General features: G+C 40.7%; 1 protein-coding gene across 50 annotated transcripts in view; it reads right to left on the bottom strand.

Moving 5' to 3' along the window:
* The window catches only part of ATE1 (arginyltransferase 1), a 274,124-nt gene extending 252,897 nt beyond the window's left edge, over positions 1 to 21,227 (bottom strand). For 7 of the 50 annotated variants that reach the window (XM_081534824.1, XM_081534851.1, XM_081534873.1 and 4 more), the window contains exons 1-7: positions 21,052 to 21,227; positions 18,434 to 18,497; positions 15,520 to 15,582; positions 11,403 to 11,506; positions 8,914 to 9,159; positions 6,023 to 6,252; positions 3,911 to 4,039 (exon numbers count right to left, since the gene is read on the bottom strand). In XM_081534824.1, coding sequence (XP_081390950.1) covers positions 3,911 to 4,039; positions 6,023 to 6,252; positions 8,914 to 9,159; positions 11,403 to 11,506; positions 15,520 to 15,582; positions 18,434 to 18,497; positions 21,052 to 21,157 — 942 coding nt within the window. In that variant the 5' untranslated portion in view covers positions 21,158 to 21,227. Of the gene's footprint in view, positions 1 to 2,852; positions 2,982 to 3,910; positions 4,040 to 6,022; positions 6,253 to 8,910; positions 9,160 to 11,402; positions 11,507 to 15,519; positions 15,583 to 18,433; positions 18,498 to 20,483 lie in introns of all 50 variants that reach the window. The other 43 variants (XR_014066954.1, XM_081534734.1, XM_081534814.1 and 40 more) reach the window with 25 other exon arrangements.
* Between the last annotated feature and the right edge of the window lie 3,937 nt (positions 21,228 to 25,164).

The raw sequence follows: 25,164 nt of genomic DNA, 5'->3' as shown, positions 1-25,164 counted from the left end.
ATATCCATACAATGAAATATTATTCAGCCATAAAATGGAATGAAGTACTGACACACGCTACAACATGGATGAAGCCTGAAAACATTATGCTAAGCAGAAGAAGCCAGTCAGCAAGAGACCACTATGATACAACTTCATTTACCTGAATTGTCCATATTAAAGAAATCCAGGAACAGAAACTGGTCGCCTAGAACTGGGATGTGTGGAGGATAATGAGGAGTGACCACTCTGGGGATGAGGTTTCTTCTTTGGATGATGAAAACCTTCCAGCATTAGTGATAATGGTTGCATGACTCTGAATATACTAAAAACCATTCAGTCATACACTTCAAATGGGTAAACTGTATAGTATGTGAATTATACAACAAAGGTCCATATAGTCAAAGCATGATTTTTCCAGTAGTCACGTACAGATATGATAGCTGGACCATTCAGGTGGAGTGCTGAAGAACTGATGCTTTCGAATTTTGGTGCTGGAGAAGACAAAGACTCTTAAGAGTCCCTTGGACAACAAGGAGATCAAACCAATCAATCCTAAAGGAAATCAACCCTGAATATCCATTGAAAGGACTGAGGCTGAAACTAAAGCTCCAATAACTGGGCCACCTGATGCGAAGGACCGACTCGCTGGAAAAGATCCCGATACTGAGAAAGATTGAGGACAGGAGAAGAAGGGGGTGACAGAGGATGACAAGGTTAGATGGCATCATCGACTCAGTGGACACGAGTTTGAGCAAACTCCGGGAGACAATGAAGGACAGGGAAGTCTGGTGTGCTGCAGTCCATGGGGTTGCAGAGAGTCAGACCCCACTTAAGTGACTGAATAACAACAAAACTATTACAAAGAAATGAAAGCATAGCACAGTCTTGACTTACAAAATGCTATATGTTACTTCTTAGAAACTACATTCAGACCCATATGAACACTAACCCATGTGAAAAACAGTATCATTTCAAATATCTCTGAAAACTCCGTATGAATTCAGTTAGATGCAAGATAAATAAAATGCTATGAATGAAGTTAAAAAATTTATAAAAGCCAAATATACTCACTTGTATGAAATCAAAGTACTAAATAATCACAAACTTTCCCATCAGTATGAATTTTCTCTAAGTAAGTGATCCTATAAAATGAATCATTAAGGCAAACCTATGAAAGACTGAAGGCAGGAGGAAAAGGGGACCACAGAGGATGAGATGGCTGGATGGCATCACCGACTCGAAGGACATGAGTTTTGAGCAAGCTCCAGGAGCTGGTGATGGACAGGGAAGCCTGGTGTGCTGCAGTCCATGGGGTCGCAAAGAGTCAGACACGACTGAGCAACTGAACTGATTTTGTTGTAATAAAGAAATCCACTATGTATTTCAATGTAAACACAAGATCAAATCACGTATTCAGAGTTTCATACTGCTGATGGTAATGAATGTAAATGTAAGCCGTTTTTTAAAACCTCAAAGATACCTTGAGCCTAAATACAACACTGCCCTGGAGCCTGCTGGGATGTTAAGTGGCACTCATCTTTTCGGACTTGGCTCAGATGTCACTTCCTTCAGAAAACCCTCCCTCATTCCAGTCTCAGACCAGCCTTACTAATCCACCAGCTAACTCAAACGGCACTGGAACTACTTACCCACCTGTCTCCCCAGTGGAATGGACTCCATAGAGGCCTGAGGCCTGAAAACGGAGTTGGGGTGGGGCGGGGGGGAGTGGCTGAGGTTTAGTGGGAACACATCAGACGTGTTTTGGCCCAACTATCCATACCTGGGAAGCGGGCAGGCACAAAGCCAGAATCTCAAGGGTAGTAGGAAACAGTAATGTGCAGAAAGGAATTAAGACCTCCTGAGAATATCAAAGGAGACCTTCTTGCACCTGACAGAATCTGTATCTGTAAATGCTACCACCCACAGCTACAGGTCTCAACAGGGAATTCGTGGGAGCACTTTTCAAATCGGAACATGGAGACCTAGTTCACAACTCGGACTTTGATTCAGTAGGTCTGAGGGGAAACCTGAGATTCTGTGTTACCAGTGACACTGATGCTGCTGGTCTGCAGACTACACTTTAACTAGAAAGGCTCTGGGAGACCCAGAGTCAGCCTTCTCACAAGGAACATGCAGCAGCATTACCTCCTGCCCTATTAACCATCTTTTTTAAGCTAACACATTCTATGTCATTAAAAAGACACAAAAATCAAAACTTCAATCCTTCTGCATCTGTTGACATCTTTCTTCCAAGACATCACTGTCCAACTGTGAAAATATGCAATCTCTTACTCATCTACATATCTGCAGCTGGAAAACACAAGCCCTCAATAAAGGCTTGTCAAATGATGCTCTATACAACCTCAACTCTGGGTGATGGACAGAGAAGCCGGGCGTGCTACAGTCCATGGGGTTGCAAAGAGTCAGACACAACTAAGCGACTGAACTGAACTGATACAACCTCAATGTATTCAGTTTTTTCCATGTGCTTCTTGTTAAGCTATATTTGTTCACTGGTTCATCCTTCCTGTGTGAACATCAATCCCTCGAACACAGAGACGCCTCCCTGTAGGCTGTGGTGCAGCCTGGCACACATGGTGCATCCAGTGACGTCGGCTGCCAGCCCGATGACTGATCTACAAACACATGACACTCAGGCTCCTGGAGAGAACACTGAGTAAGAACACATCCTTTTTTTCTGAGGGATTTAAAATGATCACATGTGTGACTCATTTTCGCAAAAGTTCAGGAATACACCCTGCAAGGACCATCAGCTCCACTTAACAGGTAAGAAAATGGCATAAGAAGGTTATACGGTATGCTCCTTCACAGACAACCTCAGCATAGGAAAAACGGTTAGTGAACGGTACCTCGGTCTTCCCACATTCATCAGGCGGATCCTGGTGTATGGCCATTTGATACTTGACATACAAAGAAAATGACTGGCTGAAGGACGACTTGAACTCTGGGTCCTCAAAGGAGACAGGTACTAACCTCACCTTCAGAGCAAGGAAAATACAAGCAAATGCTATTGAAACATCTCTAACTGATGATATGCTTCTGAAGGTGAGGCTAGAGTAAGATCTCCGCAAATCCACTGCCAAAGCTCAGCACTGGCATTGTTTATAAAATGAGTAAACCCTGGAACAGGCTGACGAGCACAGAGCCTGATGCATGAACTTTACACCGATATTTATGAAAAATTTAAGCTCACAAGGGCAGGACAATTTCTTTTATTTGGTTTAATTTTTCGTTTTATCCATGTAATTCTCTGCATATAGCAGAGTCAATATTGTTGCTCATGGTAACTGACACTAGCTGTATCACTTCTACTTACATTAAGGGCTCTTTCCCCTTCCAGATTTTTCTTGGGTAATTTGATTGATAAAATTATAAATCAAGGACTTCATATGAGAACTTCAATTAAAACATTCTACTATCCGTTCTAGTCCTACTCAGTTGTATATGGCCTGTACATCAACAAAGAGTAATTTAGCTATTAGGAACTCTCTCTACTCATGACTTCTACATGGAGATAAAGCATGTTAACTGTGCTGGGCAAAGTATGGCTACCATAAAAATTAGGATTTTTTTAAAACTTTTTTTTCCGATAAATATTTTAATTTAGAGATCTGTTCTTCACTGAGTCTTAAGTAAATGCATCTTAACACAGTGATTTTTAAATAGAGATACTTCATTTTACATGCTACTTTCCATGTTGAAATTATACATAAAAGGCACTTAACATGGCCTGTGGTAAAATCTGCACTTTCAGAATGTCCATTATTCCACAGTCCTATCTCTTTGCAGATATACTGCAAATTGAACATAAATAAAATGCACCACAAATAAACCAGGAATTCACACAGTGATATCAAATAGAGGGGGAGTTTCAGTTGTTCAGAAACATTACACTTGCCCTGCTGACCTGGCTCACAGTTGGTTTATCGGGCGGGTCCCTGTGAACAACCATCTGGTAACGTTTATAGACCTGGTAAGACTCCTGAAATGTGGCTTTGAACTGTGAACTTGGTGGAGATGATCTCACCACCCTCACCTTCAGAAGGAGGTAAAAAACAATGTTCATTAATTCATTTACTTATTCCATGAAATATGCATTAACAGTTACTCCCACCCTCAAAGACCCAAAAGTTTCAATACAAATATTAAAGCAGAAACATGTAACAGCAATATTTTAACTCTAAAGATCAACTGTTAATAGATAGAGAAAAAATGCTATTTCTCCAAATTATAGACTCATTAACAAGGCAGAGGCCCCGCCCAAACTCTAAGACTAAGCTCTCTGCCTGAAGTTACGGGAGACTGCCTCAGCTATAGAACAACAGATTACTTCTGGCATCCAAGACACAGACACACACACTCTTTAATATTAGCCGTACACAACTTACCTTCAGTAGAACAATTTAAAAGACTGAAAATGTGAATATATTTTTTGGACACTCATTCATACATCATTGACTCTAAACTTACAATTTTTTAATGTAAGTATAAAAGACAACTTTCAAAAACTGTTCCTATTTCATAGCATACTTTAAAAAGACTCTAAAGTCAGGTTCCCTGTACTCAAATCTCAAAGTTATCGTTTTAGTCAAGTAAATAAATTAACCTCTCAGTGCCTAAGCTTCCTCATATGTAAAATGAGGATGCATTACAAGTGGTAACTGTACATAGTAACGGATGACATTTCTTTAATCTTATTTACTAGCCAGTTAAAACATGTTAGCACAACAGAAGAGTAAAATACAAAATCAAATGTAATGTAATAGAAAGGCCTAACTGGAAACTTCCTGTTTGTGCCAGGAGGAGTCATTCTCATGAAAGAGTGACACCTAGTGGATAACAAAAATCCATCCATTCTGGGTATCATTATATTAAAAAAATAAAAGCTTGTAACACAAGGAGCTTAACCCAGTGCTTTATGACAACCTACAGGGTGGGAGGGAGGCTCAAGAGGTTGGGGACACAGGTATACTTTTGGCTGATTCACACTGTTGTATGGCAGAAACCAATACAACACCGTAAAGCAATTATCCTCCAATTAATTAAAAAACTAAAAGCTGCCCACTGAAGAAGTGTTGTATTAGGTGAAACCTGCTGCTCTGAATACATTACTAATAAAGCTAAAAGACTCTTCATAAAGTATTTTAAGTGGTAAGTTCCATTCTTTTTACAATTTGAGAAGAAGAAAGTTAATACCAAAACAGAGCAGCCAAGGAATTATAATAATCAAAATTGTCAAAACTTATGTCTAAGAATATATACTGTCCTAAGGTTTAAACTGTACCAAAGTAAATTTTTAACATCAGGTTTTCAGTGATAAGTGATATTCTTAGATGATATTAAGCTGTAAATTCAAAGGCTGACCAGTTACTAATCAAATAGGAGAATATAATGAAGTCATTATGGCAAATGTTACAGAAAAAAAGTTTATAAATATACCAAACTAATACTGAAAAACCTAGACTTAACCTGGAATGTAAATCGACTTGGGAAAAATAAGAGGAACACTCTAAAACCATTCATATTATGCCTAAACTGTCTAAATTCAGACATATTTATATTTATAATATGTCTAAACTGCTGGCTTGCATAGGTAATATCATTTGTTCCCTTGATCAAAATCAGAATATCAAAATCAATGAAACAGTGATTTGCCTACTGTGATCTATTTCTTTCACTACCTAAACCAAAACTGCTGAAAATGAAATTTTAAATAAGTTATTTTTAAATTTTTCACTCTAATGAATAAAATTTCAATTAAGGTATACAAAGAGCCAGAGTACCTCAAATAATAGTAACACTAAAACTGGAATTTTCACAACTTTAGTAGCCACCTTTTTAAACCTTAAGAAAAAACCGTTTTCCTCAAGAGGCAATTAACTTAGTAAATATTAAGTGCCACTCCATCCTAGTTCACTTTAATTTCCCATTATATAAACAGCAGAACATCAAGTGTATAATCCTCAAGTGACAAGAAACAAGGTAATCAACAAAAACAAAAAAATGTCCTCCAAGTTACCTCTAACTTGTGTGATGCATTCTCTGGTAAAGATTCAAAAATTAAATCTTCAAGTGACTTGGGTTGGTTGGATTTTGTCTTTGGCGGGAGCAAAGATGAAGGCTGACACTGAGCCTGGAAGCCCTCACGTTCTCCAGCGGGGTTCTGCTGCATGAGTTTTAACCTTTTCCTTTCTTTCCGGATTTCCTTTGCTTTTCGACATGGAGGCTTACTCAAATCTGCCCCTCTGCCTAAAAAGGAATTTTAGAATAGTAGTTCAATCACATTTGGCTCCAGAAATATTGTTTAAAAATCTCAAAGGTGCTACAGAATCAGTCCAAAGAGTTCCAAATGTTAGGTTAGCTTTGAGTGGAGGTTTCAGAGGTTTCATGGTGTAGACCTCTAAGTTGATCTTTAAATTTATCTTAGAAGAACTGCCAGAGAAAGTAAATAGTAACAGAAACTTTTCAGGCAGCTCTTTGAGATCCCATGGACTGTAGCCCACGAGGCTCCTCTGTCCATGAGATTATCCTGGCAGGAATACTGGAGTGGGTTGCCATTTCCTTTTCCAGGGTATCTTCCCGACTCAAGGATTGAACCCACGTCTCCTGAATTGGCTGGCAGATTCCTAACCACTGAGCCACCTGGGAAGCCCCTTATTTTAATTAAAAGAGCAAATATCAAGCTGACAACCCTCTAAAATATAAAAAAATATTTACTATTATAAACTACAAAATTGAGTCAATACCCTTTAATCTAGGAAGCTATTTTCAAGGAATCTATTCCAAGAAAATCACAAGAGATAAACGCTAACAATGAACACAAATGAAAACTTCAAAATAATCTGGATGCCCATTTACAGAACTGCATAATTTTTAAAACAAGCAACAGAATATCAAACAGCCATTTTAAATGCTTTAGAAATTTTAGGGGTTCTGTCATTCTTCACTGTTAAAACATTATATATTATACAATTAAATATTTAGGAAAAAATGTGAAATACACTACCACATTAACAGCCATTTTAACTGTTAAAAATGTTTAACAGTTTAAAAATAAAGGATTTCCCTCTTTTTTTTGTAGTGTTCTCTTTTCTCCCAATTTTCTAACATTACACATAATTTTTTCATTTTTTTAAACTCTTAATAAAGAAAAATGGTTTTATAAAAATTTAGGATCTTGAAACACAGTATTCACAAATCATATAAAAGCCAATTTTATACAGAAGAAAATTAAGACCAAGAGTGTTAAGAGACAGAGACCAAGACCTGGTGAAAAGAAACTAGTTTAATGAGAAAATAGTGATAATGAGACCAAATTACAACTTCATTAACCCAACTAAAAATAAAATGTACCTTTAAAAAAAAGACTTTTAATAAACCAGTAACAAAAAACTAACTCTATAATTAGCCATCACTCTGTTGCCTTGGAAAATTCATTTTCTTTGGCCAGAGAAATGAGTCACTTCTCCAATTTATATGTCAACCATATCCCAATAAAACTAGAAGAAAAAAAAGACTACCATCATGAGTCAATAATGTTTCAAATGAGGGTAGGCTCCATTGAAATCTATGATAATATTTAGTCTACATTTGCCTCCGAAATTCTCCAAAATGAAGGTTTTTCAAGTTCTGTAAGCAATTATTATAATAAACAATAAAAATAGTAAACAGACCCTAATGACCACGAGAGTAAGAGTTGAAAGAAATTATCTAAATCATTCAAAACATTTTACTGGACTATTCTTATCAATTAGGATGAAATCTCAGACCAGCAATTCAAATGCCATGAAACCTTAAAAAAAAAAAAAAAAACTATCAATAAAAATGCAGAGTTTACTGTGTTTTAACACATATAACTTATAATTTAAACAAAAAACTAAAATAATACTAAAAAATCTCTCCCTTGGATTATTTTGTATAAGAACGAACTCAAAAACTGAAGTATAGTAACTATGCAAATTGACATTTAATGAAACTTTTTGAAAGAGGCATATATACACACACACACACATATATATATAATAAACCCATTTAATGTTGGATAAATTTTCCAAGCCTAATTCTTTTATAAGTGGTAATACAGAAAGAAGTCTCACCTTATTAAAAGTGAAATTAAATATCAAAATGTGGAATTATTTTTCTTGGCTGCACAGCCTGCAGAATCTCAGTTCCTGACCAGGGACTGGACCCAGGCCACGACAGTGAAAGCCTGGAATCCGCACCACTAGGCCACCAGGGAACTCCCTGGAAATTTTTTGTTAATTTGGAAAATTTTAAACTAAAATTAATTATGATTACATAAAGAAATCTAGCGGGCTTCCCTGATGGCTCAGAAGATCAAGAATCTGTCTGCAGGGAGACCTATGTTCGATCCCTAGGTCGGGAAGATCCTGTGGGGAAGGAAATGGCAACCCCCTCTAGTGTTCTTGCCTGGAGAATCCCATGAACAGAAGCTACAGTCCACGGGGTCACAAAGAGTCAGGCACAACTGAGCACCTAACACACACAAAGAAATCTAATGGCAAACTGAAGAATTTCACAGTGTCTATATTTCAGACATAGTATCTAAAATACACTGTGTCTCAGTTAACACTAAAAATAAAAATGTTTAGCCCCATACCTTCTCAGGGACAAAAGTTTGATTCTCAAACCTCGAGGGACTTAAGGTAGTAAAAAGAAACAGAACTCTTAAAATGTCTGTGTTAGGGGATGATAAGGCTATCATCTCAGGTTTTTTAAATAATTTGTTCATCTAAATTCAGGTAATAATAAGGTGTACAAAACAGGGATCCATGTTACAGATTTCATGAGTGTTTCACTTTTTTAGCTCACGAGCGCGCTCAGGGATTATGATGTCTCAGCACAAAGACAATCGTGACTTCAATATGGTCTGATGACAAACTTCACTACCTGGCTGAGGAGCTGTGTGCACTTTAACTGAGCACGATGGTTCACCAGAGCCCAACTTCTCGTCCATATCTTGTGAATGGGTTATTTCATTAGATTCTTCCCTCTTTGCTTTCTTCTTCTCTTCACTCTCTAAGCTCTTTTTGAGGTCATCATTGAGTGTTTTAAGGTCACAGTGTATATCCAATTTATTTATTAACCCAAAATCACTGGAAACGGCATCCTCCAAGGTGGGTTCCATGGGCTCATCTACAAATCAAAGAGAAATCAGTCCATCACCCAGGCCATCTGACACAACCAAGAGACACATAGGGAAAACATGCCCTCTTCTATCCAATGTGGCAGAGACTACTGAGTGTCCACCAAGTCCATTCTCCCATCTTGCAGAGTCAGGGCTGTGGTGAAGACAGTGGGGCCCTGGAAAGGGAACGCGCCAGTCCCTTTACGAGTTGTAACCAAGCTCCCACCAGTGGGATAGAACCAAACTGACATGTTCAATTTTGCCTCACTTGTTTTAAAGGAAATTTGTGACCCTGAACTTCCACCCTTTCCCCTCCCCACTGGCTAGATTAGTAAAACCAGAGTGACCTCAGAAATCACATGAAGAGAGACCCAGAATGGCCGGGGTCAGGGGGCAGGCGGTGGGCTGCAGACCAACCTGGAAAACCTGCCCTGGACTGTGATGCGAGGACAGAAACAGACTTCTATCAATTTTTAGTCATTGCATTTTGGTGTCTCCTCGTTAGTTATTTAGTTTTATCCTAATGAGTACATCACTCCTATGAATTAAGTTGCAGACATAAATAATTCAAAAACTTACAACAAGTCAAATAAAAAACCAAATTTAAAAACTACATAAAAAGACAGGTAATCCTCAATTTACAAATGGACAGTATCCTCAAAACATATCTGAATATTAATCTTTGAAACTCAGAACATGATTCCTAATGACAATACCAAGCAGAGCTACACCAAAATTCTGATGTTTCCGGTGTGGCCCGGAGTCTTCTGGCCTCTTTGTTGCCCCCAGCTTTGCCAAGTTTGCTCCAAGCTGTCCTGAATCCTGCTCTGTAAACGGCAGTGCATGAGGGCAAAGAACGTACCTGTTTTGCTGGCCATTGTATCTCCAGTGCTTAAAAGAGGGACTGGGACATTGTAAGCATTCAAAACATACTTGGGAGAAGCTAACACTGGGGTGGGAGGCTCCTGGGGTAGGCCATTTCTTATGGCAGAAATGAGAAAGAGCTGTCAGGATGGGCGCATTCCCAATTCTTATGGCCATGTGTTAGGGAGTGCCTACGGGAAAGCGCTAAAATAAAAAAGAAAGAACAGCAAAACACTGAAAAAACTGAAAAAGCAAAGAAACCCAAGTTAATTAAATGTTACTAGGAAATTTGGGAAATACACCCAAATTCAAAATTCATAAGAAAAAAAATAATAAAGCTTCAGGCGATATAAGAATTCTTATTACCAGGGCTTCTCTGATAGCTCAGTTGGTAAAGAATCTGCCTGCAATGCAGGAGACCCTGGTTTGATTCCTGGGTTGGGAAGATCCCCTGGAGAAGAGATAGGCTACCTACTCCAGTATTCTTGGGCTTCTCTGGTGGCTCAGCTGGTAAAGAATCCACCTCCAATGCAAGAGACCTGGGTTCGATCCCTGGGTTGGGAAGATCCCCTGGAGAAGGGAGAGGCTACCCACTCCAGTATTCTGGCCTGGAGAATTCCATGGCTGTATAGTCCACCGGGTCACAAAGAGTTGGACACGACTGAGCGACTTTCACTTTTCACTTTCAGGCAATATAATTTACTAAAGACCTTACTCAACATGGAAAATCTGAACTTTACTCTGCATTATAAATAATTATGTAATCTTATGTAAGTTGTATATAGGCATTTATTTCTCCAGAGACAGTGCTGTTGTTTCTGTTTAGTCGCCTCAGTCGTGTCCGACTCTGTGCTACCCTATGGACTGTAGCATGCCAGGCTCCTCTGTCCATGGGATTCTCCAGGCAAAAGTACTGGAGTGGTTGCCATGCCCTCCTCCATGAGATCTTTCCAACCCAGAGATTGAACCTGGGTCTCCTGCATTGCAGGCAGATTATTATTTACCGCTGAGCCACCAGGGAAGCCCAGAGACAGTATCACTTTCTATTTACTCCATAAGGTATCATTAGGACCAAAGAAAATGAAGAATTCTCAAAGAATCGGGAAAACTAAAATTTCAATAAATTCCAGGAAATGACATCTTTAAAATGGTCCTGTCTTCCTACCAAGCTAGACTCTCCCTGGCATATATTCCCCATCTCCCTGATCTTGGGGCCAGTGGTAACTGTATAACAGCAGAGCTAAATGTAGCCATCATCATCACAGTAACACCAGTTCCTAACTATGGTGGGACCTCCTTCCCCTACCTAAGAAATGAGTGAAAGTGAGAACCTTGGAAAGAAACATCTATTTAAAATAAATAGTTTTTAGCCGCCATCTCATCTTACCCTCACAATTTCCTTTTGAAATTTCCCCTTTAGCCAGAAATTTCAACATTTTTTTCAAAACCTTCTTGTGAGATTTTGATGGATGAAACTGTAAAGGTCGGCACCTAGGAAAGCAAAATAAGTATTTAAAAAGTGAACTAAAACTGTGAAGAAATAAAATCAGTTCTAGATAATAGTACAATGAAGAAAAGCTCATGACTGGGATTTCTGGGTAAAGACAGGGCTTAAAGTAGCCTCTAATCCCATCCCAAAACTCACCAAAATACAGTTAAGGGATTATTTAAAAAAAAAAAAAAGCAAAAGACATAAACCACTAGGAAAAAAAATAATGGGAGAAATGCTGGAAGCTAGAAAGCAGACGTACAAGTGCTAACTGACTTGGCAGACCAGAGAAACAATCCTAAGCCAACAGTGGGAAAAGCCAAAAAGATACCCAATTTTCTCCACATTACCCCTAAAAGTCTTAGGGATTGGCAATACCTGATACCTCAGGAGATAAGAGTGAAAGTAGGTGTAGAACTAGGAAGATCCCTTGAAAGTCTGTTTTGGAAGAAGTTATTATCTTATACTCTCCCCTGCTCAGCAGAGATGACTCTCTAAACCCAGGAGAAAATTGCAAACTTTTCAGAAAGGGTAAAAAAAAAAAAAAAAGGCCTCTTCTGTGAGGAAGAAAATGGTAAGGAGAGGATCAACAAAATAACACAAGAAAATTTCCCTGGGACATGATGGGAGGAGCCCCTAGACAAGAGGGGTGTCTCAAGCACATATGCAAGGAATGAAAACAGACTCACTGCCAAACATATTATGAAACATCAAAACACTGAAGACAAAAAAAAACTTTCAAAGAGAAAGAAAACATTTTGGAAAAAGGAACAAGAATCAGAATGCCACTGAACTGCTCAACAGCAGTAAGACAAAAATGGAGCAAAGCTTTCAAAATTCTAAAGGAAAATTATTTTCAATCTACACTGCTATACCCAGCCAAACTGTAAGTTAAGTTTGAGCAGTCAATGGAAACATTTCCAAACAAAGTCTAAAAAAATTTACCTCTTATGCACTTTTTCTCAAGAAACTATTACAAGAGATGCTTCACTAAAATAAAGGAATAATATAAGGCAGAGGATAGAAGAGACAAGATGCAAACCAAGACCCAAAAGGAATCCTCAAGATGAGAGTCAAAAAGAGACCCCAGTGATTTATCAAGCATAGAGGCAACCTGTTCAGATCACAGCAGGTCACAAGATTACATAAGATTTCCATCAAGAAGATAAAAATGATACAGTATCTGAAGCATCTAAACATAGCAAGAGGAAATTTACACCTCTGGGGGAGCACTTCTAGATAAATTGGTAATAGGTGCCTCAAAGACTAGGTAAACAAAAATGACAATGAGCAACAACAGGGAAAGTAAAAACTTGTGCAGGAAAGATAAAGTAATACTTTGGCCACCTGATGCGAAGAGCTGACTCACTGGAAAAGACCTTGATACTGGGAAAGATTGAGGAAAGGAGGAGAAGGGGATGACAGAGGATGAGATGGTTGGATAGCATCATTGTCTCAATGAACATGAGTTTGAGCAAACTCCAGGAGATAGTGAAGAACAGGGAAGCCTGGCGTGCTGCAGTCCACAGGGTTGCAAAGAGTTGGACATGACTTAAAAGACTGAACAACTACTACATGGCTGAGCTGTGAAGTCTATTTACACAGCCATAATGAGATGACTACATCCATCCAAAATGGTAACATTTCTAATTTGGGAAGTTGGGGATGAAGACAAATAGGAGTTTGAATGTGACAAGGGAAGTGGGGTAAAATAAAGTTAAACCCTTATCTTTCAGAGAGAGAAGCCCAGAGACAATGGAGAAAACCAACCTTTCAATAATCAAGTATTACTATATAAAAATGAAGGTGAAAGTTGTTCAGTCATGTCCGACTCTTTGTGACCCCATGGACTGTAGCCTGCCAGGCTCCTCTGTCCATGGAATTTTCCAGGCAAGAATACTGGAGTGGGGAGCCAGTCCCTGAACCCTGGTCTCCTGCATTGCAGGCAGATTCTTTACCACCTGAGCTACCACTGAAGCCCCATAATTATATAAGCATGTTACTTAAAGACATAGAGATGAAAAAACAAAAGAATCAGTTAAACGATTTGAACGTGACTGCAATAAGAAATAGAAAATAGGAACTGGAGAGGAGGTAGGTGGTTCAGAGGACTGCCATTTTGCAAAATAAGCTTTACGGGAACTATTTGATTCTTTAAAGTGTTAGCAAATATGATAGTAATAAAAATTAAAATTGAAAAAAAATTCATAGACAGGGTAGTTCATCCTCATTTTCACTCACATACCAGACAGGCCCTAGCATCTGCCTAACAAAAATCAAAGTTGTAGGCTAGACCACATTGCCTTTACCTAAGGCCTCACTGCACAACTACTGTAGCAAACAGCAAAATAACCCAAAGAATATGCAAAATGACTCCAAAAAACTCAACATGTAAAAATGAAGTTGTATAAAAGAATAACAATTCAGGAAATTTCTTTTTTTAATTTGGCTGCACTAGGTATTGGCTGCGACACTCAGGATCTTTCGTTGCAGCATGTGGGATCAGGTTCCCTGACCACGGATCAAACTGGGGCCCCGTGCATTGGGAGCTTGGAGTCTTAGGCACTGGATCACCAGGGAGGTCCCTTCAGGAAATGTTTGATCCCATGTAAAATTACAAAAGGCAAAAAAAAAAAAAGCACATTTTGTAATGTTCATTGAGTCCCTTTTCATAAAAGCAACACACCTGGAATAGTGCTTTGTATGAGACAGGAACCCAATAAATTATAGATGCTTTTATCTTTCTCTTTAACCCACTGAAATGGGCCTTTTCTGAATAGAGATTCTCAGGGTTCAGGCCAATCAACTCCAGACTTTTTTGAACAGAATCCTAGCCATAATCCAATGAGAAACTGTTATCTGAAGGAAAACGATTTCTATCTTTGAAGACATTACCACTTCATAAAGGCTAAAGCTTAAAGAGGTACTCTGTCATTTTATACTAAATGAGATGTTGTCAGCAAACTAGTCAGTCATCTTTTTTCTTTATTGTACCAGTCCCTTGACCAGTTAGAGAAGAGAAAAGATTAACCAGGAATCAGTGAATTTTCAAAGTCTGTGATCACCCTACAATTAGTATGTTCAACATTACATTATTTTTGTCTGTATGTTCCCTGTCTTGTTTTGTTATCAAATTCTCAAAACAGTCTACAACCTCAAAACAAGTTAAGAGTAACTTAGAGAAACAGATGTGAAGACCCACCAAGCATGATGGACACAACTGTGTTTGTTTTATCTAGAGTATACATACATGTTGAAACTGTAGACATATTCTTCACAATGTTAACAAACTTTCCCTATTTTTCCTACCAGAAGAAGGGGAAGAGGGAGGGGAAAGGGGGAGGAAGGGGGAGGGGAAGACGAGGATGAGGGAGAAGAGGAGGGACCTTCCTAATCAGAGAGGAAGGAAAAAATCCTCCCGTGTTAGGGTAGAGTGGGGGCAGGGCACAAGAGAAACAAAATATTAAGGAAAACCAAGCAAACACTCTGTAGGAAACCAGACTTTTTAGTTTGAGTTTTCCAGTGAAGAAGACTAGACTCTAACAGATGCAGCTTAAGTGCCAGCCTCCTCTTTCTTATTCTTTATACAGGATTCTGCAGCATCGTCTGAATGAAACCACTGTGTGAAATAATACACAAGGGAATTGGAATTGTTGCTGTTGTTGTTGTTCAATAGCTAAATCGTGTACAACTCTTTGAGACCCCAAGCTAAAGGGATAAAAATTTGATATCTAAAAGTAATTTAAGTATTTGCCAATATTCTCCCAATATTTCATGTATTATTCACTAGATTGCTAAATAGTATATATCACATTAATATTATATCTGAACTAATCATATTATTAAAAGCTATTGATCAGCATATGAATACAGCATCAGTATAGAGAAAAAACTTATCTGCTTTTCTTTATAAAGAATGTCTACCTAGAACAGGAATACACTTAAAAAAGCAGAATTCTACTAATATATATATATAATCTTCATATTAATAGAATATATTAATCAAAATTCTTACCTTATGGTGTACTGAGGACAACATGTTTGATTCATGACAGGTTTGTACACATATTTCCCGCTTCTAAAATTATAGAATAGTTTTGTTAATTTCAAACACATTGCTCATAGGCAGCAAAGTAGATTGGTACAGGAGTACAAAATTAATTAAGGTAAAAATCTAATCAATAGTATAAAAATACTGAGGTTGAGTTGCTCTTCACAAGCTAAATGATCTTACATGGTGGGTAATCCAAGGACCAGAGTCCAGGTTTTCCTTTCCTAAACCTTGACATATGTACTCCACAGCTGATCACCTCGGTTACCCTCTCATCAAGCATCTGCAATCCCTTCCATGCCTCCATCCACCACCCACCCTTGATACTGAAAAGGCTGCCCAGGATGCTGTGGGACTGATGCGTGCTGCTGCCTACAAAATCCACACGTGGGGGTTCCACGAGCACCAGCATGATGGACTTCCAAGCCAACCTGATCCTTTCCATGCTTTCCAGATCTCAGCTGATGCAGAGCCATGGCACTACAAGACCAATTTTTTCCAGATTTGCATATGCCCTAGTCAAACCTGACTGGTGTTCTTATCACAAAAGGAAATTGGACATAAAAAGAAACATCAGGGCTTCCCTAGGGGCTCAGTGATAAAGAATCCTCCTGCCAATGCAGGAGACATCAATTCGATCCCTGATCTGGGAAGATCCCACATGCCTGCAGCAACTAAGCCCATGCCCCACAACTATTGAGTCTCTGCTCTAGAGCCAAGGAGCCCCAACTACTGAAGGCTGAGGGCCCTAGGGCCTGAGCTCCACAAGAGAAGCCACCACAATGAGAAGCCAGGCACTGTAGCAAGAGAGTTGCCCCTGATCACCGAAACAAGAGAAAAGCCTGCGCAGCAATGGAGACCCAGCACAGCCAAAAATAAATAGATAAATATTTTAAAAAGACACACTAAACAAAACAGTAGATATGCACACACAAAGAGAAAGGACCACATGAGGATACAAAAAGAAGGCAGCCAGGTATAAGGTAAGGAGAGAAGCCTTGGGAAAAGCCAAAGCTGTGGACACCTGGATTCTGGACGTAGAGCCTACAGAACCATGAGAAAATACATTTCTCTCGCTCCAGTGGCCCACACTGTGGTGCTTTGTTATGGCAGTCCTAGCAAACATGCAGGAGTTCAGTTCCCGAGCCAAAAACCTGGGAGTCCTCCTAGGCTCTTCCCTCCCATGCACCTCCAAAGGCTGCCAGCAAGCGTTCTTCCAAAACGTCTCGTGAGTTTGTCCCCTCTGAGCCAGCTCCTAATCTACAGTCACCGCTACTGACTAGGACAGCAGCTCCTCACCACCTCACACCTGGACACTGCAGTAATCTCTGGGACTCATTTTTCTGCCTCCAGAATCACTCCCTCAGACACCACTCTGCTATCTGAATGATCATTTCCAGATCTCAAATTTCATCACTTTTTTCTCTGACATAAAAGCCTTCAATAGCTCCCCTGTACCATTGGAAAAAAAAATTAAATTTCCTTATCACGGCACACAAAGTCCTGCCGCATCTGACCTACATCTATCCACTTTTTGGGCCTCATTCGTATGTTTAAGGAAAGCTGTGAAGTTTCATTTGCTGTGCTCAATCCGTGTCTTCTGGGCAGTACTGGTACGGGGCACTTAATACTGCTCATATTTATATAAGGAATCTTATTTAACAGTTACTCTAAAATCATCTACACAAAAATAGCTGCCAAAAAAACATGGCAGTCAAAGGCAATGTGTGGACCTTAAGGGAATCCTGATTCAAATAAACCAATTGTAAAAGAAAATTTTTTGAGACAAGCAGAAAATCTCAAAACTAGGTAACAGGTGACATTAAATTACCATTAAATTGGAAAGTATGGTAATGATATTGTGGATATGTTAAGAGAAAAAAATCCTTCTCTCTTAGAACATATTTAGTACAAGTATAACGACATGATATCTGAAATTTGCTTTAAATAATTTTGCAGGAGGAGAGGAGGGGGGAATATCTCATCCCACTGAAGCTGCTATAACAAAATACCATAGACTGCTGCTGCTGCTAAGTCACTTCAGTCGTGTCCGACTCTGTGCGACCCCAGAGATGGCAGCCCACCAGGCTCCCCTGTCCCTGGGATTCTCCAGGCAAGAACACTGGAGTGGGTCGCCATTTCCTTCTTCAGTGCATGAAAGTGAAAAGTGAAAGTGAAGTCGCTGAGTCGTTTCCAACTCTTAGCGACCCCATGTACCGCAGCCTGCTAGGCTCCTCCGTCCATGGGATTCTCCAGGCAAAAGTACTGGAGTGGGTTGCCACTGCCTTCTCCGAATAGACTGAGTGGCTTATAAACAACAGAAATATATTCCTGGTAGTTCTGGGGGCTGGGATGTCCAAGATCAAGGTGCCAACAGAAATGATGTCGAGTGAAGACAAGCTTTCTGGTTCATCTTTCCTACATATCCTCACGTGGCAGAAGGGACAAGGGAACTCTCTGTGGTCTCTCTATAAAGGCACTAGAATCCCATTCATGATCCCATCCAACTTCATGACCTAATCACCTCCCAAAGGCCCTACCTCCATATAGGACTTAACATACGAACTCTGGGGGAGATACATGCAGTCCATTGAAAGGAGCAAGAAAAACTGATGAAACAAGACTGGCGAAGCATTAACAACTGCTGATGCTTGGTGATTAGTACACGAAGTTCATTGTAACGTTCTGTTTACATCTGTGAAATTTTCCTAATAAACATCCTTAAAAGGAGAAAACAATCTGTACATACAAAATATAATAAAAATTTTATTAAACCTATTTCCAACAACAGGAAAACATTTAAAAGGCAAATAATATGTTTCAATCATAAGAAGAACCTGAGTACCGTCAGAAGGATCTTTGTATTAAGGGCATTTACCTTCGCCATCCTCGGTCTATGAGATCTTGATAATCCTGCACAGTCATTGAATGTGCCCACATGCCTGAAAAATAAGTGCCATGTTCATAACAACGGGGGGAACCTTTTACTTTTCTACATTCAAAGCATTATTTTTAAAATATGAATACTGAAGCAAAAAAATCCAGCTCACACTGGAGAAATCAAAGTCTGCACATACTTCGTACTTTTTAGTTTAACACAATACACAACACAAATGAAGCACATAATGTATTTAATCTTAATTTTAAAAATAAAACACAGAAAGTGATCACATGCACTTAAGGATTAGTCAATAGTCTCTGTGACATCATAAATTTAAGACCTCACTGCAAATTCCATTGCACCTTTAAGCCATAACAATGACCCCAATAATTTAATAAGCTGGTCTCTTCAGAAGAATTAGACAGTAAATGTTTTCTTGTGCATATAAATTCTCCTTGTTTTGTTTACAGCATTAGTCTTATAAATGGAAAATAAGACAAAAGTATACATACGGCAATATTCTTTTTAAACATAAAAAATGAAAGTAATCCAGATGCTTTTGAACAGAAAAGTGATTACAGGGACTAATTTGTTATCAACAAGATGAAAAAATTATGCAACCATGAAAAAAAATGAAGATTATGAGAAAACAGTGAATTAATGGTAAAGAAAGTTTAATTTTACTCTCGTAAACAGTAAACTGCATCAAAAGTATGTAACGACAGAGATAGGCTTGATAGAACAGAATGTAGAGAGAAAAGCAAGGGCATAAACACAACAGAAATGTCAGAAGCCTGGGTGGCGCTCATGAACACCAAGTTACTCTATGAGGCTCAATTTCCTCATCTGTAAAATGGGACTAATAAAACCTTCCTACCTAATAGGTGGAGTGCCCTATAGTAAAGATTACTATTAAAATTGAAAACAAGATGATAGAACTGATAGAAATTTACATGTATCTCTTTAGGTGAAAAGGTTGAAAGTAGGTTCTTTCCACAAAACTAAACAAAGGACATCTATATTAATTGATTTTCTCTCACTAAAATTACTAGGAAAATAGTTAAGGACCTAATATTAATTTTGGACATGTATAACATAAATTATGTTACATATGGGATTCCCTGGTAGCTCAGCTGGTAAAGAATCCGCCTGCAAAGCAGGAGATCCCGATTCCATTCCTGGGTCAGCAAGATCCGCTGGAAAAGAGATAGGATACCCACTCCAGTATTCTTGGGCTTCCCTGGCAGCTCAGCTGGTAAAAAACCTGCCTGCAATTCAAGAAATCTGGGTTTGATCCCTGGATTGGGAAAATCCCCTGGAGAAGGGAACGACTATCCACTCCAGTCCAGTATTCCGGCCAGAAGTCCATGGACTGTTTTATTATAATAAACCTATATTATAATATAAATTTCTTACATATGTATTATAATCATAATACTAAAATTTGAAACAGAGAAGAGAAAAAATCTCTAATACCCTAAGGCAGTCACTATCACCGCATGGGTTTTTTCCCTCCCTGGGCTGTAATCATCTCACCCGTTACTTGCATCCTTCTTATTTCCTCCGTTTAACCCAAGACTATAAATTATTTTCACTTAACTCATCTTCATAACTGTCACCAACGACTGCGTTATGCTACATTCTACCGCCTTTCACCCACAAAAAGCACTTAATAAACATTTTTAATTAATGAGTACAGGGACACACCATCATCGCCCACATCACTGTCCCAGGGCAAGACAAAACATTTTTTTTTAAATACGGAAACCATCCAAATTTAAGTCTCCGTGGATATCCCATTTCCCACAAAGCTAGATTCTTCTTTAAAATAAGGGTATGTACTTTTGCCAAAGAATGACAGTGCAGGAAATAAACATGACGTTCTGTTTACAAACGAACAAAAATTCTTCGGAAAGAAACTTGAATCAAGGGAGGGGGCACTGTATGCTGGCTCTGTCGTGGTCACCGAGGTAGGTGGAGAAATGACAACAAGCCCTGGTACCATTTTCAAGCACAATAACAGGGGCCCCTTGCGAGCAGCGACTACCGTCAGTTTCTTGTATATTTCTCCAGAGACATTTTATCCACGGATATCCACGCATGTGTGTTTTCCACACACACAGCCGTCTACACAGACAGCACCCGACACTCACTGTCCCGCAACCCCGCGTCTTGCGCTGACCACCGGGGCCACCCCGACAGCAGCATCTGAAATCACAGGTCAGCCCCTGTAACTGACCACGCCACAACGCTCCCCGGCAGGCGTGTACTTAACGGTCTCCCACTGACGACGGACACCTGTTTCCACACTTGGCTCCTGAGAGACACACATTATCTCCCAAGTCCGACCGCCTGTGTGAAAAACGAGCCTCTAGAAGCTTCCCTGCTCCGTCAGAGGTGATGTCCGGTTTCAAATTCTGACAGCCAGGGCACTCAGGAAGAACTGCGTTCCGCATTCGCTCCACGAGGGCCGGATAGCGCAGGGGCTACGCCTGGGCCGCAGCCTGGACACGACCCTCCAGCCACTCGGCCCGAGACGCCGGGACCCCCTGAGGACACCCGCCCGCCGCCGAGCCACCGGCGCCCTTCCCCGCCCACCAGCCCGGCCCGCTCACCATTGGAGCGACTGCCCGACTCGTTCTTGCAGTAGCCGCAGCGGTAGAAGTCCTCGCCCTCGAAATATTCCACGATGCTGGGCGAAAGTGCGACCCAGGACGCCATAGCCCCGACCCCTCAAAGGCGACGCGCGGCCCAGCCCAACCCCACCGCCGCCGCCGCCACCCCACAATGCACCGCGCCGCCCGGGCGCCAGCAGGCCGAGCCTCGCCGGGAGCGCCCTCGGCGCTGAAGCCGCCTGCGCCATCTTGACCGAGGGCAGCCTTCCACTATTTCGGCTCTTTCTCCGAAAGAGACCGCCATCTTCGGTAAGGGTGAGACCGAGAGACAGAATGTGAAGGGCAACGGTCAGGGAAGAAACGCGTGGGAAAGGGAAGCAGGAGCTGGGGAGCAGGGCCTGGGTGCTTCCCCCGACGCGAGGGCCTGGCCTGGAGCACGGCGGGCGGTGCGGGAGTTTGGACAAGAGGCGGCCGCGCCGACCCCGTTGGCCGGACCACTCACCACAGGACGCCTTGCCCTCCTCGGAGTCGCAGTAGCCGCAGCGGTAGCCGTCCTTGAGTCCCTTGTACTCCACCATCGAGGCCATGGCTGCCGCCAGGTTCGCGCGGGCCGGCCACGCCTCTCGGCGCCCCGGGGCCGACCTCGGCGGAACGCGGGGGCCCGCGGCGGGGAGGAGTGGAGCGCGAGGCCGGTGCAGTGGGTCCCAGCGCCTAGGGCCCCCCGCGTTGGTGTTGGGTTCGGGGGTCTCCCAGGATGAGCGTGGATCGTAGCGGTGCCCCCCTCGGGGCCCCGAGTTCAAGCCAGCCCTTTGCAGTTACTCCATTGCCGATCCTTCCCACAACTGCACGTTGTCAGCTGCAGTTGACACATAAGGAAACTGAGGCACAGAGGTTGTGATCGTTGTTTCTAGATCCTGCAGATCTCGGCTTAAAATTTAACATCTCAGACTGTCCTTGCCAATTCTAGCGTCTTCCAAACCAGCACGTACTTAACTAAATATCCCCTAGGTTGGAGTACACATGTAGGTGTTCTGTGGATTGGCAGAGTAGGCGAATTGAACACTTCCCTCTTTTAAAGAAGACAAACGTCAGAGTCAGTTGCTGTCTTGTGCCCAGTGCCACCGTATCCTGCAACTTTCAAACAGAAGCTGAAAGTCAGATTTTTTTTTTCCTTAGTACAGCTTTTAAATGTTATTTTAAAGAACTTTTTAACTTTAAACAAAACATGTATATAAGCTGAATTCAGTGCACAGGTCTCCAGTTTGCAACCACTATTTTAAAGGGGATTTTTCAAAAAGTAACGGTCCAGGAGTAAAGTATAAAAACGAGTGACTGCCTCCAGCTAAGTAGTATTCCTTAATCTTTAACTCTGTATAAGCAAATAATTTAAACCAGTCTGTCCTTGTGTTTTCCCCCTGTTGACAATAAAGTTGATCATCTCTTTACAATGTTTAAAAAGGTGAAATCATGAATCTTGGAGAAACAGGTAAACTTTTGAAGTCAGTTTCAACATTCTTGACCCCAAGGCCCACTGTGCTGGCTATGTGCCTGTTAAGAGGTCATATTGCTGTTATATTGCTAAGCATCACCTGTGACTCACACAGTGAGGAAAAAAAAAAGCCTAAGGATAGCTATATAGCATGCAGGAAGACCCTAGCTTTATCCAGCTCCTCCAACTCCTTAGATTTAAAGGCTCCTTACTAGATCTCAGTACCCATGTTCTTAAAGACAGACCTTGTCCATTTTATTACAGCAGATGTGATAATTTCTTGTCCTTCCCTGGACAACAAAGGAAATAAAGGCCTGAGAGGCCATATAACTTGCCCAAGATCATCCAACTAGTAAAAGACAAATAGGAAGAAAAGGTGATTTAAAAAAAAATTAATTGAAGAAGAAGAAAAGAGATTGACAAATACTAGGTTTGGACTTGTATCGCACAACAGACCCAGGTTCCATCCCTGGGTCGGGAAGATCCCCTGGAGAATGAAATGGCAACCCACTCCAGTACTCTTGCCTGGAAAATCCCATGGATGGAGGAGCTTGGTAGGCTACAGTCCATGGGGTTGCAAAGAGGCAGACAAGGACTGAGCGACTTTGCTAGACACAAAGTTTTCATCTTTCAGGCCCCAATGAGAAAAATAATACAAAGTTTCATTTAGTTTCCATCTTGGGGCAGAGGTCTGGGGAGTTGGAAGAGGGCACTATTAGAATGTCCTTTTATTTATGAAACTGCCAATTATAGATAGTTGTTGCATATTAAAAAGCAGAGACATCACTTTGTCAACAAAGGTCTGTCTAGTCAAGGCTATGGTTTTTCCAGTGGTCATATATGAATGTGAGAGTTGGACTATAAAGAAAGCTGAGCGCCAAAGAAATGATGCTTTTGAACTGGGATGTTGGAGAAGACTCTTGAGAGTCCCTTGGACTGCAAGGAGATCCAACCAGTCCATCCTAAAGGAGATCAATCCTGGGTGTTCATTGGAAGGACTGATGTTGAAGCTGAAACTCCAATACTTTGGCCACCTCATGCAAAGAGTTGACTCACTGGTAAAGACCCTGATGCTGGGAAGGATTGGGGGCAGGAGGAGAAGGGGACGACAGAGGATAAGATGGCTGGATGGCATCACCAACTCGATGGACATGGGTTTGGGTAGACTCCAGGAGTTGGTGATGTACAGGGAGGCCTGGCGTGTTGCGGTTCATGGGGTTGCAAAGAGTTGGACACCACTGAGCAACTGAACTGAGGCAGGAACTTTGAGGGCTTCCCTCATAGCTTAGTCAGTAAAGAATCCACCTGCAGTGCAGGAGACCAGGGTTCAATTCCTGGGTCAGGAAGATCCCCTGGCGAAGGAAATGGCAACCCACTCCAGTATTCCTGCCTGGAGAATCCCATTGACAGAGGAGCCTGGCGGGCTACAGTCCATGGGGTCACAAGAGTCAGATACAACTTAGTGACTACACCACCAGGTAGTAACTGGGAATACTGTTATAAAACAGTATCTGCATTGCCTGTATAGTAGCTGTTTGACAAAGAACTTGGATTAGTTGTAAATATATCTTGCAAACTCAATGGCAACCATTTAAAAAAGCAAACAAAATGTAATTGTTATGCTAAGAAGGGAGAAAAAATAGAATCATAAGATGTTTAATACCAGATATGGCAAAATACGACAAGGATGACAAGACAATACGACAAGGCAAGATATGATAGAGGATGAGATGGTTGAATGGCATCACCAACTTGATGGACATGAGTTTGAGCAAGCTCTGGGAGTTGGTGACAGACAGGGAAGCCTGGCGTGCTGCAGTCCATGAGGTCGCAAAGAGTCGGATACAACTGAGCAGCTGAACTGAAGGCAAAGTAAGAGGAAGACAAAAGTAATGTAAAGCAAGAGCAACAAGTAGAAAACAGCAACAAATATGGTAGATACTAATCCAATTATATCAATGATCACTTTAAACACCGATCATCTAAATGCAGCAATTAAAAAAGACTATCAGACTGGATAAAAAATGAAACCCAACAATGTTATCTACAGAAAATGCCACTTTATATATAAAAACACAGATTAAAGGGACAGAGGAAGATAAACAGTAATAAAATACTTTCATGACTTGATGTTTGAAATTCTTTGATTATTTTTTCAGCATAAAATGCCCATATTTACTTTTTTAACTCATTTACTACTGAGTGAGTTGGAGGCTGTGGTTTCAAGCACATCTCTACAAAGAGCATGTTTTAGAAGGGGTAGGTTTTGTTTCTACTGAACAAAAAGTCAGGTTGTAATTAATCACTGTATTTTCTCATTTTCACTTTTTTTTTTTTTTTTAAAGAACTAGAGACATCATAATGGGCTACGTGAGGACTTTGTTTGAATGGATGCCACTCACATGTATGGTGAAGGGTATCGTGATGTGACTATGCAGTCATTTTCATTGTTATTTCAACGTTGGTGTCTTTTCTGCTTCAGTGACCAGTTATGAACATATTAATAATTAAATAGTATGTGACTAGAAGTATATTTAACAGTGTCAAAGCTCAAAACTTCATTGCAGGAATAGTATTTAGGTGAATGACACCCAGCTAAGTAATAATGAGACCACGTCAGTTGC

This window comes from Giraffa tippelskirchi, chromosome 2 (genome assembly GCF_054371585.1).
Source record: "Giraffa tippelskirchi isolate mGirTip1 chromosome 2, T2T-mGirTip1v1.2.pri, whole genome shotgun sequence".
NCBI lineage: Eukaryota > Metazoa > Chordata > Mammalia > Artiodactyla > Giraffidae > Giraffa > Giraffa tippelskirchi.
The sequence above is the reverse complement of the archived record's forward strand: the minus strand, read 5'-3'. Positions and strand labels throughout refer to the sequence as shown.